At 39.8% G+C, this 14,760-nt stretch overlaps 1 protein-coding gene across 1 annotated transcript; it reads left to right on the forward strand.

The window, feature by feature from the left end:
* The first annotated feature begins 5,062 nt into the window (after positions 1-5,062).
* Positions 5,063-7,772, forward strand: LOC149182698 (uncharacterized). Its single transcript, XM_089414634.1, has 5 exons — positions 5,063-5,108; positions 5,255-6,344; positions 6,456-6,841; positions 6,970-7,305; positions 7,471-7,772. The coding sequence occupies exons 1-5, from the start codon at positions 5,063-5,065 to the stop codon at positions 7,770-7,772; spliced, it is 2,160 nt and encodes a 719-aa protein (XP_089270760.1).
* Positions 7,773-14,760: the final 6,988 nt, after the last annotated feature.

The raw sequence follows: 14,760 nt of genomic DNA on the forward strand, positions 1-14,760 counted from the left end.
TTCAGCTTCCTTACCTTGCGCATAAAATTTCATGAAAATTTCTTGAAAATTAAAAGATAATGTACCCAAGGATTGTAGCCATTGGACTCCTAGTACACTCACTTGACACTCTGGTGCTGGATATAAGAAGCAATTCAATTCTTTTGCTACCTTACAATGAATAAAATTGTGGGTACTTCCTGAATCAATCAACACTATTACCTTTTTCTTCTTGATTTGTCCTTCTATATTGATGGTTTGAGGAGTGGTAATTCCCACCAATGCATTACAAAATATGGTCAGATTCATTTCTTCTTTATCTATGCTTTGTTCCTGGAGTATATCCTCTTCTTTTGACCTTTCTTGCTCCTTTTCTTCTTCCTCTTCACAATCTATGTAGAATAATTTCTTCTTAGCACACTTATGACCTTTAGTGTATTTGCTATCACAACTGTAACAAAGCCCTTTTGCTCTTTTTTCTTCCAATTGTTGTGGTGTCAACCTTATAGGTTGTGGAAGACTAGGGGCAACAACACTTCCATCTTTATATTTGTGAGTGGTATGTTTCCTGGTTGCCATAATTTTGCTTTCCATTTTTCTTGCTAACCTGAATGCCTTCTCTAATGAATCAGGTTCCCAAAGGCAAACATCATGTTGGATATTATCCTTTAAAGTCCCTATGAACACATCAATCCTATGCTCCTCTGGAATATATTTTACCCTTATGTTCAATTTTTGGAACTCCTCAATGTGCTCCATTATTGAACCCTTTTGTTTGACACTTATCAATTGGCTAAAAAAAGTGTTGCTTTTCGTATCCTCATAGTGTGCTGTCAATTCTTCCATAAAAATTGCCTAAGTGATAATTTTTTTACGAGAGAAAATCCATTGATACCATACAAACTGATTTGGTTCCAAATATAAAGTTGCAATACGTACCTTTTGTGTGTTTTACACATTATTGAGATCGAAAAATTGCTCCATCTGTAATATCCATGTTGCGGGATCCTTGCCATCAAACTTCCTCATATCGATTTTTGGAATATGGTGGGTCTTCGATCCAACATTAGAGTCTATGAAATCATGATTAACATTTCTTTTATTCTCATCATGAGTTTCCTTTACTACCCTTTCACCATTAGTAAGCATTTCTTGTAGAAACTTTGTCAAATATGTCTTCAAATATGCCATGCCTATCTTCAAATCTTCCATGCTTGTCTTTAAACAATCCATCTTAGCTTCTACATCTTTCTTTAAATCAGCTACCTTAGATTCTGTTGCTTCTTGTGCAAGTGATACTTGTTGCACTGGTCTCGTAATTTTGATATATCATGTTGCATTTCTTCCTCTTCTTCATGAGACATGCTAGAGCTTTCAGGTTGCCTACTAGGTGTTTGCATTTTCTTCCCTCGAGGCATCAATTACCGATAATAATGCTTTACTATGCCCTTTGAATTCCTTCAAACTAAATTTTCAGACCAAGCTTATGAAAAAATTTAAAGAAAACTACACACATTTTTTCACTTTGTAGGAGCTTGATATTGAATCTGATGTATCTCTGTAATTTCGAATCATCTAGTTTTGAAATTGCAACTTGGAATATCCCTCTACATCCTCTTTCCAATGCCACCAGTTTGGTCCAAATCGGATTCTCCAGGGAAGAGTTATGCCAAATCTCCCACAGTGACCTGATTATAGACTAGTTCGGTAGAGTGAACTTGTATGACATCCCATAAGTCATTGTTTCAACCTTTGGATCTAAATAATATACAAAAAAAAATTACAGTCCGTCCTCTTTCTATACCTATTGATGAAATTTCAATCCGATTCTTGGAGAAAAAGTTATGACGATTTTCCCCAGGTCACCTGTTTGGAATGTAATTTAGGAGTCTATAAAAAGACCAACTTCCTCAGATCATATCTCCGCAAATATAGGGCAAAAAGATTTGAAATTCGGACCTAAGATTCAGCACGATGTCTTCTCAAATTGTTTTTTTTAAGCTTCTGAAACGTCGCAAAAAAAGTTATAATGAAAATGCCACGATGATCTGTTTGGAGTAGCGAAAGCTTAGAATCCAAAGCTCTGATACCAAATGTTATGAAATGAGCTCAAGAAAAGATAGAAAAGATAGATCAAGGCCTTAGAATTTAGCCTCTTCGAGGGGGCAACCTCCTTTGCACTACATAAATGAACAATTCTTGGATGATACAAATGACAAAACCTCTTTTCTATATATAGGAGTCTAAGGAGTCACAATATAACCCGGCCGGCCTAACAATAATAATATAAAGCCACAAAAATAACAATAAAGGGTTTCTATGGGGCACAATAATAACAATATTGGGACAATAGGGGCACAACAATATTAATAGGGGATACAACTACAATAGTAATGGGGTAATCACTAGTATTATAGGGATCTAACAGAACGAGGAGTGGTATTAACCAGAGTGGGATGAATCGACGCGAAACAAACGCGTGGGGGTCTGTTTAGGGAGTGATGTCACAAGATTGAGGATGGTGATGTCATAGTATGTGAATGGAGAAGACTAGATCCATGAGAAACTGAGAGTTGACTATCAAGGGAGTTAAAGTGGTATTAATGCACGTGTGCAGGGAGGTTTATATTTGACATAGTAGAACCAAAGGTTGTATGGGAGCACGATGGTATGGAATATATGGTATGTGTGTATGCGAATGGTGTGTATGGATTTAGGAGGAGCACAACCACATAGTCAATGATAGAGGATATTAACCACAGAAGTTATATAACTGAGGGTTATATATGACAGATTATGACTGGTTTGAATACACAATCACAATGTCGATAATACCATATAGACTGCATTGTTAAAAAATAAAATGTTTCAACCCACAAAAGTTCTAGTTCAAACTAGTGAAAATACCATTCATGCGCAAAGAATCACCAACGTTCAGAGTTAATTTTCCAAAACATAGTTAGGTAGGTCACTCAATCTCTATGCATCCGTTTCATAGTCATGAGGTTGAGAGTGAATGAAACACACCACTAAAAATGAGTGAGGTTCGGTTCTTCGATGAGAAGATGAGGAATTTGTGCTAGCATAAGTCGAATGAGTGAGGCTACAAAAATGTAGAACAAAGCTAGGAAGGAGTTACAAGGTAAAAATGGAAGCAAAAAATTGGCTTGGAACGTGAGCTCTGATACCATGTTAGGCCAGGAGGTAACTCCTCAAATGAATTGTGTTTATTGATTAAGATTACTAATGGTTATATATAGGAGTGAGAGATTCTTAGGCTTCACCTCTCGATGTCTCTTCATTATCCATTATTTACTATTTATGTTATTTACAAATGTTCACCCAATCCAAATGATTAAGTGTCAACAGTACCAACGTTAGTGCACCAGATCCCATCGGTAACAAAGGTGTGATGAAGAAAGTGTTATTTACTAAAGAGAAAATCATGATGAAACATTTTGTGTGTTGAATAATACAAAGCTTATGTCGGTCACATGTGAAGAACAATAATATATATATCAAGCCCTTTGGATTCCAAAAGGGTATGCCTCAAAGAAATGGAAAGAAGTGACGAGCAAAAATTTCTATGTATTCTTGTAGTATAATAAGATTATCCTTGAATCCATAGACATGCATAAAACATTCGCATATATACATGAGAAACATTAATTTCAAAAGGAATTGCTATAAATGCACATTCATAAATGTCATTAGAAATTATTTGAAACTTAGCTATCATAACTAGAAATTCACAAATTTCCAAAGCAACAAGATATGAATGATCTAACCATGTTCATTGTGTAACAGAGAAAGATAAAGGAAACCAAAAGGCCACATTCAGGTACTCTAAGTAAACCTCACCAAAAATTACTATTGTGGAAGCCTCCTTGGGTTTGCCTACATTCAAAGTAGCACCAATCTATGATTCCACAAAATAAATGGATTTTAAACAATAGTTCTAATCAAAGAACTAATTACATGGATAGCTTTATTAACAGTCCAACCAACAAAACATCCCCAACATTGAATCAAACACTTTGTAAAACATTATAAAATGTCAATTGGTTCAAGTTTTTCATTTCTGTTAAGTCTTCCATAGTTGAATTACCCACTTTATAAAACATTTTAAAGTGTCAACTATGTAGCATTCAATTTAGTGGAGCATCCAAGAGAAATTGAGAAGTTGGAGGGACAGGTGGTTATTTATGAGCATGGCCACAGTCCAAGAGAAACCCAGTCCTTGGAGGGGCAGGAGAATTTTTATGAGCATGATCACAGTCCAAGGGAAACCCAGACCTTGAAGCGACAGGGGAGTTAAGGAAAATAGAACATTTAATAGAAAGCCACGTCTTGCACAAGAAAAATGTGGGGAGTGGCAGACACAATGTTGAGAGATGATCATGGTCACATTGGAGGAATGTTGATCCATGTTTTGGGCATCAAGAAGATATGGAGGGCTTAGCATTTGGACATAGAAGAATAAAGGACATAAAATTCTTATTATAAACCATATGAATAGGGAAAGCTAAATTCTTACTAGAGACTATATTTGTCATAAAAGCTTGCACAAAATTTGGGATTTTACTTGAAGGATTGATGTATTCCTCAAATGGCTTCTTGTGATCCTAAAGACTGAACATGGATTTAACACTGAAAATTGATTATAAATCTGTAGGAGAGCCTTGTATTTTCCTTCAATGGGAAAGCTCCCGAGATTGTCTAAGGAAAGATTGAATACTAAACAATGTGTTATCATTCCCTTAAAAAACCAAATGGAATTTAGAAATGGGGAGGTCCTAATGACCTTTACATACAAGAAAAACAACATAGGTGAAAGATACAATCTAAGAATAATTACGCTTTATTGAATCAATTCACAATCATATAGACGAAGTATCGTGTCTGTTTCCTAGTCAATTCCATCCTTCTGTGATGGAGAATTCACAATCTGCTCATCTGTCACATAGAATGTGTGAATTGTTGTATAAATCATAATTATGGTGATGGTGGTGGATGCAAAGCGTGGCTCAAATGAATCATCCCCAACAACTAATTACTTAAATATAGATGAGAATAAGACTCGATGAAACGAGCTCACAAGGATAAAGATATGGACGCTTCCAAAAAAGGTAAGAGATTAAGAATTACATAAAAGGACGAGAAAATGAAATGCAACCCAACATAAAATATGAAATAAACAAGCCGGAGAGCAGAGCGATGGAGAAACCCTGCACCTAGGGTTTAGCACTGTTCTCTGAACAGTTTTCACCAAAAGTTCTGGCAGCGCACAGAGATCGATTAACTGATCTTCTTCTCAAAGGCCGGGTTCTGGCCCGACATATGGCAGACGGGGGGTCCACTGGGACCCCATCTTACCTGGAAATAGTCATGCAGAAACTCAAAACTCACGAGGGTTTCAATATCTCTGGGTATGAAGCTCGAAAAGACAGCTCTGGGACAAGTAGTGGCAGAGTAACCCAGGGGCAAAAAGATCCAAATCACGGATCAGAAATGCCAGGAAAAGTCAGCAACAGACAGGAGAAACACGAGCACACACCGAAAGCAGGCCAAAACAGCTCTGACCCAATAATCGCCCCCTCAGATGAGGAAAAGGAACACAGGGAGGGAAAACGCCCCATAGATAACGAGGATAAATTGGAAGCTTCCAACCTCAGCCCTAAAAATACCCTGCAAGGAGCCTGCAAGCCCAAAAAGAAGGAAGCCCTTAAAGTGGTCTTCAAAGATCCAGACATTCAGGCCTACAGAGACCACATGATGGAGCATGCAATCATTTGTAAATTTATGGGTCTGTGGCCAACAGAAAGAGCTCTATGCCAATGGATCAAGCAACACTGGCGACCAAAAGGTGATGTAAGACTTCATCTCGGAGCCAAAGGTTTCTTTACTGTTGTCTTTTCTAACCTAGAAGATAAGGATAGGATCTTCGATGGAGGGCCTTATTTCCTTTCATCAGCTGGCCTCTACATGAGGCCTTGGAAGGCAAACTTCGTTCCTGAAAAGGAAACCTTCACCCAAGTCCCTATATGGATTCGCCTCTTCTCTTTACCTATAGATTACTGGGGTCTAGCAACTCTAAAGCGCATAGGAGACCGACTTGGTACCTTCATTAAAGCCTCTGAGGCAACGATTCAAAGGAAGTATACTTCCTGTGCCAGGATCTGCGTTGAAATGGACGTCTCAGTTGCCTTACACGACGGACTGTGGCTAGAGTTCAGAGACGAAGATTACTTTCAAGCTATCGACTACGAACAGATCCCCTTCCGCTGTAGGAAATGCCATGAACACGGTCACCTTGTAAGGGAATGCCCATTAATCAAACCAGTGGAAGAAGCCAAGCCTGAGCAGCCAGCTAAGAACCAAGAGGTTTTTAAAAAACCAAAATCATGACAAAGGACCTACAGGAAAAGAGTAAGCAAAGCAGTGACAGATCCCAACATAACTCTTAACCCCTTCAGCATTCTGGACTCAGAAGCAGACTCGGAAGGGCACAACAAAGAGACAAGGCCTCCAGAAGTTCCTCCAAAAAATAAGACAGACTATAGAGCAACAGATGCAGAGGAAACCACTGAAAACACAGCAATACACATGCATGAAGTAGCAGATGAACGAGATGAAGACACAGACATGTTAACAAGCGATGGGGGAAGTGAAGACCTGGAACTCAACGAAGTCCTAGGAAAAGAAGGGGTAAACCTGTCAGATATGGAAAAGCACTGGAGAACACAAGGACTGGAAAATATCCCAGAGGAAGAAATAAAGAAGATCAGTGACCTCTTCATAGCAATAGAACAAGCGGCGCTAGACAAGCAAAAGAAAAGATTAGGAATCATGAAAGGCACAGGTAACCAATCCAAAAATATTTTTCTTCATTCACTAGGACAGAAGAAAAATAAGAAAAGAGGCTGAAGGACGAATGGAGAAGTTCTTCACGATCTGGGTATATTTCTGATCAATTCAGGCAAAATGAAGGATTTACATGCCTTCCTGTCCTCCCAATAACCTCATCATTATCAATGAAAATCATCTCCTGGAATACAAGAGGGCTTAATAGCCACGTCAAACAACGCCTTCTAAAGAGGAAGCTACAACAGGAAAAGCCAGATATTATGCTCATTCAGGAAACGAAATGTGCCACTAATCAGCTGGAGAATATCACTAAAAAGCTAGGGAAAACTATCAAATATATAGACATAGCCAGTCACGGATGGGAAGGAGGCATTGCAACCCTCTGGGACTCCAGTGTAATAGAAATCACCTCCATGGAAGCTACCAGATCATACATCGCCACAGAATTCCAATTAACAGGTAACTCTGAAACCTACCTCTGTATAAATGTCTATGGGCCTCAGCGTATAGAAGATAAAATTTCTTTCCTGAACTCGCTAATGAAGCTAAAGCTAAGATACAATTCTTCAAAGATCATAATGGGAGGGGATTTCAACATGATCACCTCCCTCCTGGAAAAAAAAGGAGGCCTTCGGCGTCTGAACAAAGACTCAGAACTCTTCATTGACTTCATGGAATCCGCCCAATTGTTCGACATCCCCCCAAAAAATGGGCTCTACACTTGGAGCAACCGAAGAGGAGGAGAAAACAGGATAGCCTCTCGCCTTGATCGCTTTCTGATCTCAGAAAACATCTTACTGGAAGGAACAACCGTTGATTCTGATATTCTCCCCAGTGGGGGATCAGACCACTGGCCCATCGCCCTGGAAGCTGCTTTTCTAGAAACTCCCAAAAACAGGCCTTTCAGATTTGAAAAATTCTACTAACTCACCCAAATTTTCCAGAGCTGGTGAAAAAATGGTGGGATGAACCCAGAAATGTAAGGGGGACCAAAATGTTTAAACTTCAGTCCAAACTCAAGTACATCAAACATAAAATCAAGGATTGGAATACAACCGAGTTTGGTAATATTTTCCAGGAAAAGCACAACATAGAAGACCGCCTAAGTCAAATTCATAAAGACTAGGCTTCGGGGATTAACAGGGAGGACTCAACTGAACAGGAAAAGATCCTTATGCAGCAATGGCAGCTTCGCTGCCAACAGGAAGAAATCCTTTGGAAGCAGAAGTCTCGTATCCAATGGTTGAAGGAGGGAGAGCAAAACACAAAGTTCTTCCATAGATCGACGATGGATTATAAGGGGGGAAATAAAATCCTTAAGCTTACCAATGCATCTGGAGAAGTCATTCAAAACCACAATGAGATCTCAACGCTGCTTACCAGCCACTTTAAGCAAATTGCCCAGGAATCTCAAGAAGACTGTTCGGAAGCCAGAGAGGAAATAACACAGGCCATACCCCAAATCATCACTCCAGCCCAAAATGCCTCTTTGTTAAGAAAGATCTCTATGGAGGAGGTGCAGGAGGCTGTAAAGGACATGCCAAATGATAAAGCTCCGGGACCTGATGGTTTTACTATAAACTTCTTCAAAGCTTGTTGGCAAACTGTCAGAACAGAGATATGGGAAGTAGTTGAAGATTCAAGACGATCTCGCTCGATTCTTAAAGCCCTAAACTCTACATTCCTAGCCCTAATCCCCAAAGAAGAGGAAGCCAGAACTCCAGAAAAGTTTCGCCCCATAGCTCTGTGCAACGTGATTTATAAAATCATTTCTAAGGTCATTGCTAACAGGCTTAAACCAATCCTCCCTGACATCATCTCAGAGGAGCAATCAGGCCTCGTGGAAGGCAGACAGATTCTGGAAAACATCCTCTTGGCTCAGGAGATGATACATACTTTACAATCCAGAAAAATCCCTGGTATGATGATTCAATTATACATTTCAAAAGCTTTCGACAAAGTAAATTGGAAATTCCTGGAGGCCACCTTAAGTGCTTTTGGATTCGACATTCGGTGGATCAACTGGATCCTCGCCCTTGTCAAGTCAACAAATTTCTCTATTCTGGTTAATGGTTCCCCTTCGGCCCCCTTCTCTCCTACCCGCGGCATAAGGCAAGGAGACCCCCTGTCCCCCTTCCTTTTTGTGATAGTCATGGAAGGGCTCAGCAGATATATTCACAAAGCCAAAGCGGAAGGAAAAATCAATGGATTGCGCCCCTTCCCCTCCACCGTTGCAACCACCCATCAGCAGTTTGCCAATGATACCATGCTGCATGGCTCTCCAACGATCAAAGATGCCAAGGCTTTCAAATCCATTTTATCTAAATTCAGCAGGGCATTAGGTATGGACATAAACCACTCCAAATCGACTATAGTTTTCTTTAATACTCATGTTTCAATACAGAACCATCTTACCAGCATCCTAGGCTTTCGCAAAGGTTCTCTTCCATCGAAGTATTTTGGAGCTCCGCTCACCACTAAGCCTTGGCAAAAGCTTCACTGGGAAAGGCTCATAGCAAACATGGAAAAAAGATGCAAGCATTGGACTCACAAGACACTAAATTTTGCGGGCCACCTAGTTTTAACAAAAGCTATTCTTCAGGCCATACCTCAATATATGCTTTCTATCCTCCCGGCGCCAAAAGCAATTCTGCAGAAAATCAGATCCATTCAAAGATCCTTCCTATGGAGTGGCAACGCCGAGAAAAGGAAATGGGCTCTCGTGGCCTGGGACAAGGTCTGTAAATCAAAACTTGCTGGAGGTTTAAACCTAATCGACCCCGACACTAGCAACAATACTGGTGGAGCGAAGCTGTGGTGGCGCTAGCTGAAGGAGACTAACCTCCCCTGGGCCAGACATTGGAAAGAGAAATACACTCCCAACTGCAGAGACCAGGACCTCATAAGACTTCAGGCTTTGCCAGAAGGTTCCCCAATTTGGAATTTGGCAAAAAAGAATAAAAATCTAATCCAAGAACACAGTTTTTGGGAGATCCGGAATGGGAACTCTGCCCTCTTTTGGGAAGACTCCTGGCAGCAGCACCCAAAGCTTGAAAACCCAGATCTTGCAGAGTACAAAATTAACTGTCAGAACAATGGAAAGCACTCCGTCCATCATTACTGGAACCCTGATAGCCAAGATCAGGAATGGAGAGAATGGGCCCTCCCAGCCACAACAAACCCTAATGAAGAAAATATTAACCTTCAAAACCTGCTTCTAATCCTAAACAAAAGGAAAATCAGAATAACCGCAGATGAGGACAAATTGAGATGGGGGCTGAAGGGCAATGGCAATTTCAATCTCAAAGAAGCCCGAAGGCAGATGGAATTCACAGAGCAGAGGGAGGATGTATCTTGGTACATCAAGGTTTGGGACCCCCTCTTCTGGCCAAAAATTCAAACTTTTCTTTGGCTTCTCATGTGGCGAAAGACCCTAACATGGGAAAACCTGCAGAAAAAGGGTTTTGAAGGCCCTTCCTTTTGTCCTATGTGCAACCAAGCCGCTGAAACCATGAACCACTTATTCAATACATGTGAGTGGGTGAACCTCATTTGGCAAGAGATAGAAGCAATTATGCAGCAAAACAGCAGAGATTTAAACTCCATACACAACACTATTAACAATTGGCCAAGCAATTTTTCTGAAAACCCTCAAATCAACGATATCTGAAAAGCTCTACTAGGTTTCATAACTTGGACTCTGTGGAAAGAAAGAAACAGAAGGATTTTTCAAAGCGAGCACAGGAATATGGAACATTTGAGAATTACCTTATTCCAGAACATCCGCCAATTAATTCTGGTTAAAAGTAAAGCCGACCCAGCCAGGCGAATCTCTCCTGAGGAACAGCGAATCCTAAACGCTTTCAACATTTGCACCGGCCAAAGTCTCGTCCTCCAGGCCAAACAGAAGAACATTAACAGCACGCTAACAGGATGGACTCGGCCCCCTGCAGGTTTTCTGAAGTTAAATTTCGACGGAGCCTCGAAAGGAAACCCGGGCCCAGCTGGTATAGGAGGCATAATCCGAAACCATTCAGGCGAAATACTACATATCTACAGCACAGCTCTGGGTGAGGGCACCAACAACGAAATGGAATTCGCAGCAATGGAAAAGGGGTTAAAAATCCTTCACAGAAATCACACAGAAAACGAAATAATTGAGGGCGACTCTGAGATAGCCATAGCAGTGGCCAAGAAAATCTATAGGGGCACTCCAATAAGCAAAGTAACGAAGCACTGGCGCCTATCCATGGTCACAGAAAATATTGGGAATTTGCTTGGAAGAATGAAAGGCCTCGTCTTCCAAGCAGTAAGGAGAAAGGCAAATTCGGTCGCCGACCACTTGGCTAACCACGGGATCGAATACCCAGCTGAAATGGTGGACAGCTGTTGGAAATGGTGGAAAATCATCATTTAAAATACCGATGCTCTCAACTCGCTCACTTAGATTTAGTGGCTGCGGAAAGGGCAGGTCAGCATTCCGTTTAAATGATCTTACACAGGTACATGGATAGGCCGACGGGACTGGGGCCATCAACTCCTAACAACTACCGCAGGACAAGCCATTAAGGGCATTCATGAATATAGCAGGTTACAGGGATTTGTACAGAAACATGATCCAGGATGACATAGCCCGACGCAGAAGCGCGGGACGGAGGGAAACATGGCACTCTCATGATCGTGCAAGAGGCGGCGAAGGCAAACATTCCCAATCAATGGAAAACCCCTCCAATTTTTCGCACAATAACATTTATGGTGATCGGACAGGCAAGGATCACACCGCGATCCACTCCCCAGCCCGAAACCTCCCCGCCAATTTCTATATATTTGCTCCTGCTCTCCATTGGAGCATCATGTTTCATGCGCTCAGAAGGCAGAGTATCAACTTTCCCATTTGCATTCAGGAGGGTATCAGTCACGAAAGGTTTCTCATGGCGGGCAATAGCAGCCGAAATCAATCGGCAAACAAAGACCTGCAGACGGCTCGAGAATTGTTTGAGCGGAGAACATCTCAGAGGAATAAGAGAAAAATTATAGACTTGGAGGCCTTTGCCCAAGAAGAGGAAGCAAAGCTCTCGGATCACCAGCTCAGCCAGGAAGTGGATTGGTTGCAGGACCCTGGTACGCCCAGCACCAAAGCAACTCAATTTGTCTGCACTCAAGCCGAAGCATGGCGGATAAAAACCATCATAGCAAAAGCCATGGACGTTCAAGGGGAACAGGCGGAGCAACTTCGCACCCTCCAACAGTTCGCAGCCCAGATGACAAAGGAACACCGAGCTGTGGTCGAAAGCAGCGAATTCAAACTCTGCGCTCTGCATCAGGAGATGGATTCCATCAGCAAAAAGCTCTCGGTTCTGATTAAGCTCCTCCAGAAATCCATTGAGAAGGATAGCAAGCCCATTGACTCGCCGAAGGGAGGACCGTCGTGCATCCACCAGGCCCAGGCCCCCAGGCACAGAGAGGCGCATGCAACCCCTCCCAACAACCATGATTAGTCTCCCCTTCCCCTTTGCGGGACTCTGCTATATTTTCTGTTACTGTGTTTTTTCAGATATGTGATAATCAGTTTTTTGGGATCAAGTCACCCTGCGTGGTGTTATTCTAGGCAGCTCTAGTTCCTCTCTATGTCTTCTATAGCTCTCTCTTCCCTTTTCAATCTGTTGCTACTGAGTAAGGGTTGCCATGCAGCCAGCAATCTGCCTCGGCAGAAGTTTTGTAATATATGTTTTACTTGTTAATACAAAAGCTTATTTACACAAAAAAAAGAAATGCAACCCAACATAAAGGATTATAACTTACTTAAATTTTGTATGTTAATCAAATTGAAGGGTATAAGTTTGTCGCATCAATTAAAAAAATATCTTCGAAGCATCGAGAAAGGTAGAGGTATCCCGAAGATCGAAATCTGTGGCTAATAAATATCAAAGGTTGGAAACATACATAACAAGATCACTTGATTATATAAATTTATTTAAAAGAAAATATCATAGATAAATAATTTCATTAAAATAAATGAAATTATTAATAATATCCTAAGGAGATAATTTTTAAAAGGTTTGTTTTACATTAACTTTTCATAATAAAAATAAATAATATCTTTTTAGAAATAGCGTAAAGTAAATAGAAAATTATAGATATCAATATTAAGATATTGATATTCAATATTAATATAAACTGGTCATTTAAGGAAACTAGATATTTTTTTGATAAATAACATTATGGAAAAGGAACGAAATAATTATAATATGTTAGGTGGATAATTTTCGAAACATCTATATTGCTGCTGTTATATTAAATTTTTATAACAAAAATAAATAAAATTCTAAAAAATAAATAAAATATTATATGAATAAGGTTAATTTATATAATTAATTTATGGAAAAGATAGAAATTCTATCATGCTAAATGATGATATAAATTTATTTAAACTAAAAATAAAATGCTTTTTATTAAATATTTTTATAAAAAATAAATTCATTTTTATAATTTTATTATTTCAAATTAATGTTATGGATAACTTTGAAACTCTCCTCATAAAGAAAGAAGTTTTCGTATTAGAAAATACTGATTTTGGGGTTAAGTACCTAGCAAATGGGAAAGCTAAGGACATTGAAGGTTACCCAGCAGAAATCTTAAAAATTGGAAGTCTTGTCCTCATCTCCCACATCCACAATATTTTCAATCAAGTGGACAAGAAAGGGTTCCCTAAACCATGGACTCAAAGCCTCATTTTCCCTAGTTTTAAAAGTGGAGATACAAATAATCCCTCTAATTATCATACAATTATGATCAGCCCTCTCTTAGCCAAGTTATATGCTATTATTTTGGAAAACAAGTTGAGCATATGGTTTGAAAGTGAAGGTAAGTAGGTTTTAGAAGGCAGCGCTCAACAATGGACCACCTCGTTATGCTTATGATCATATTGGAGGAATGCCACAACGATAAATCCAATCTCTTTTTTTGCTTTGTGGACTTTAGAAAGGATTTCGATACGATTCCTAGAAACAACCTATGGAATAGATTAGAAGATCTAAAGGTTCCTTTCGAGTTGAGAGTTGTCACTATAAGGTTATACGAGAATGTAATTACCAAGTTAAAGAGCAATGAGGGATAGTCGAAAGATCTTAAGTGTAATATTAGAGTTAAACAAGGTTGCCCCCTCTCCCCTACCCTATTTGGGATTTACATCGACAAGCTAGAAGGTTTTTTAGAGGAAGCAGGCTGTACTGACATGATCTTAGCTGGGATAGTCATCATCCTTATTCTCTATGTTGACGATATTTTTTTTCTCGCAAGGTGCCCATTTGATCTTGATAAGCAACTTAGACTTGTTTAAGATTTCTGCTCTACCATGGATATGACTATTAACACTGACAAAACAAAAGTTATGATTATCAAATCCAAGGACACTTACACTAATTTTATGTATGACAATAATAACTTGGAGGAAGTGTCTTCTCACAAGTACCTAGGAATTGATATTCATCACAAGCTCAATTGGAACTATAGCATTGAGAAAATGATTAATGGGGGTGGAAAGCTTATTTTGGTCTTGAAAATAATTGGAAAACGACAAACCTCGTAATATGGGATAGAAAGAAGTTCCTCTTTGAAATTTTAGTCGCTCCCATTATCTTATATGGATGTGAAGTTTGGGGTTGCGGCATCTCTAGAGAATCCTAGAGAAATATTGAGCAAATCCAGAAGCGCTTTTATAACGTATAGCCTCAAAATTAAAAGCAATACACCCTATCCTATTCTCCTTATAGAAGTGGGTCCTTCCCCTATCGAGAGCCTAGCTATGACTAGGCTTTTGTTGTACAAGCACAAACTCAATAACATAGGAGACCATGGACTTCCTAAGCTAGCTTCAAATTCCAGCCAAAACCACCTAAGGCTCAAACGAGGTTA

Source organism: Pinus tabuliformis, chromosome 3_2 (assembly GCF_031772625.1).
Source record: "Pinus tabuliformis cultivar Carrire ecotype Pingquan chromosome 3_2, CPIR1, whole genome shotgun sequence".
NCBI classification, from domain to species: Eukaryota; Viridiplantae; Streptophyta; class Pinopsida; order Pinales; family Pinaceae; genus Pinus; species Pinus tabuliformis.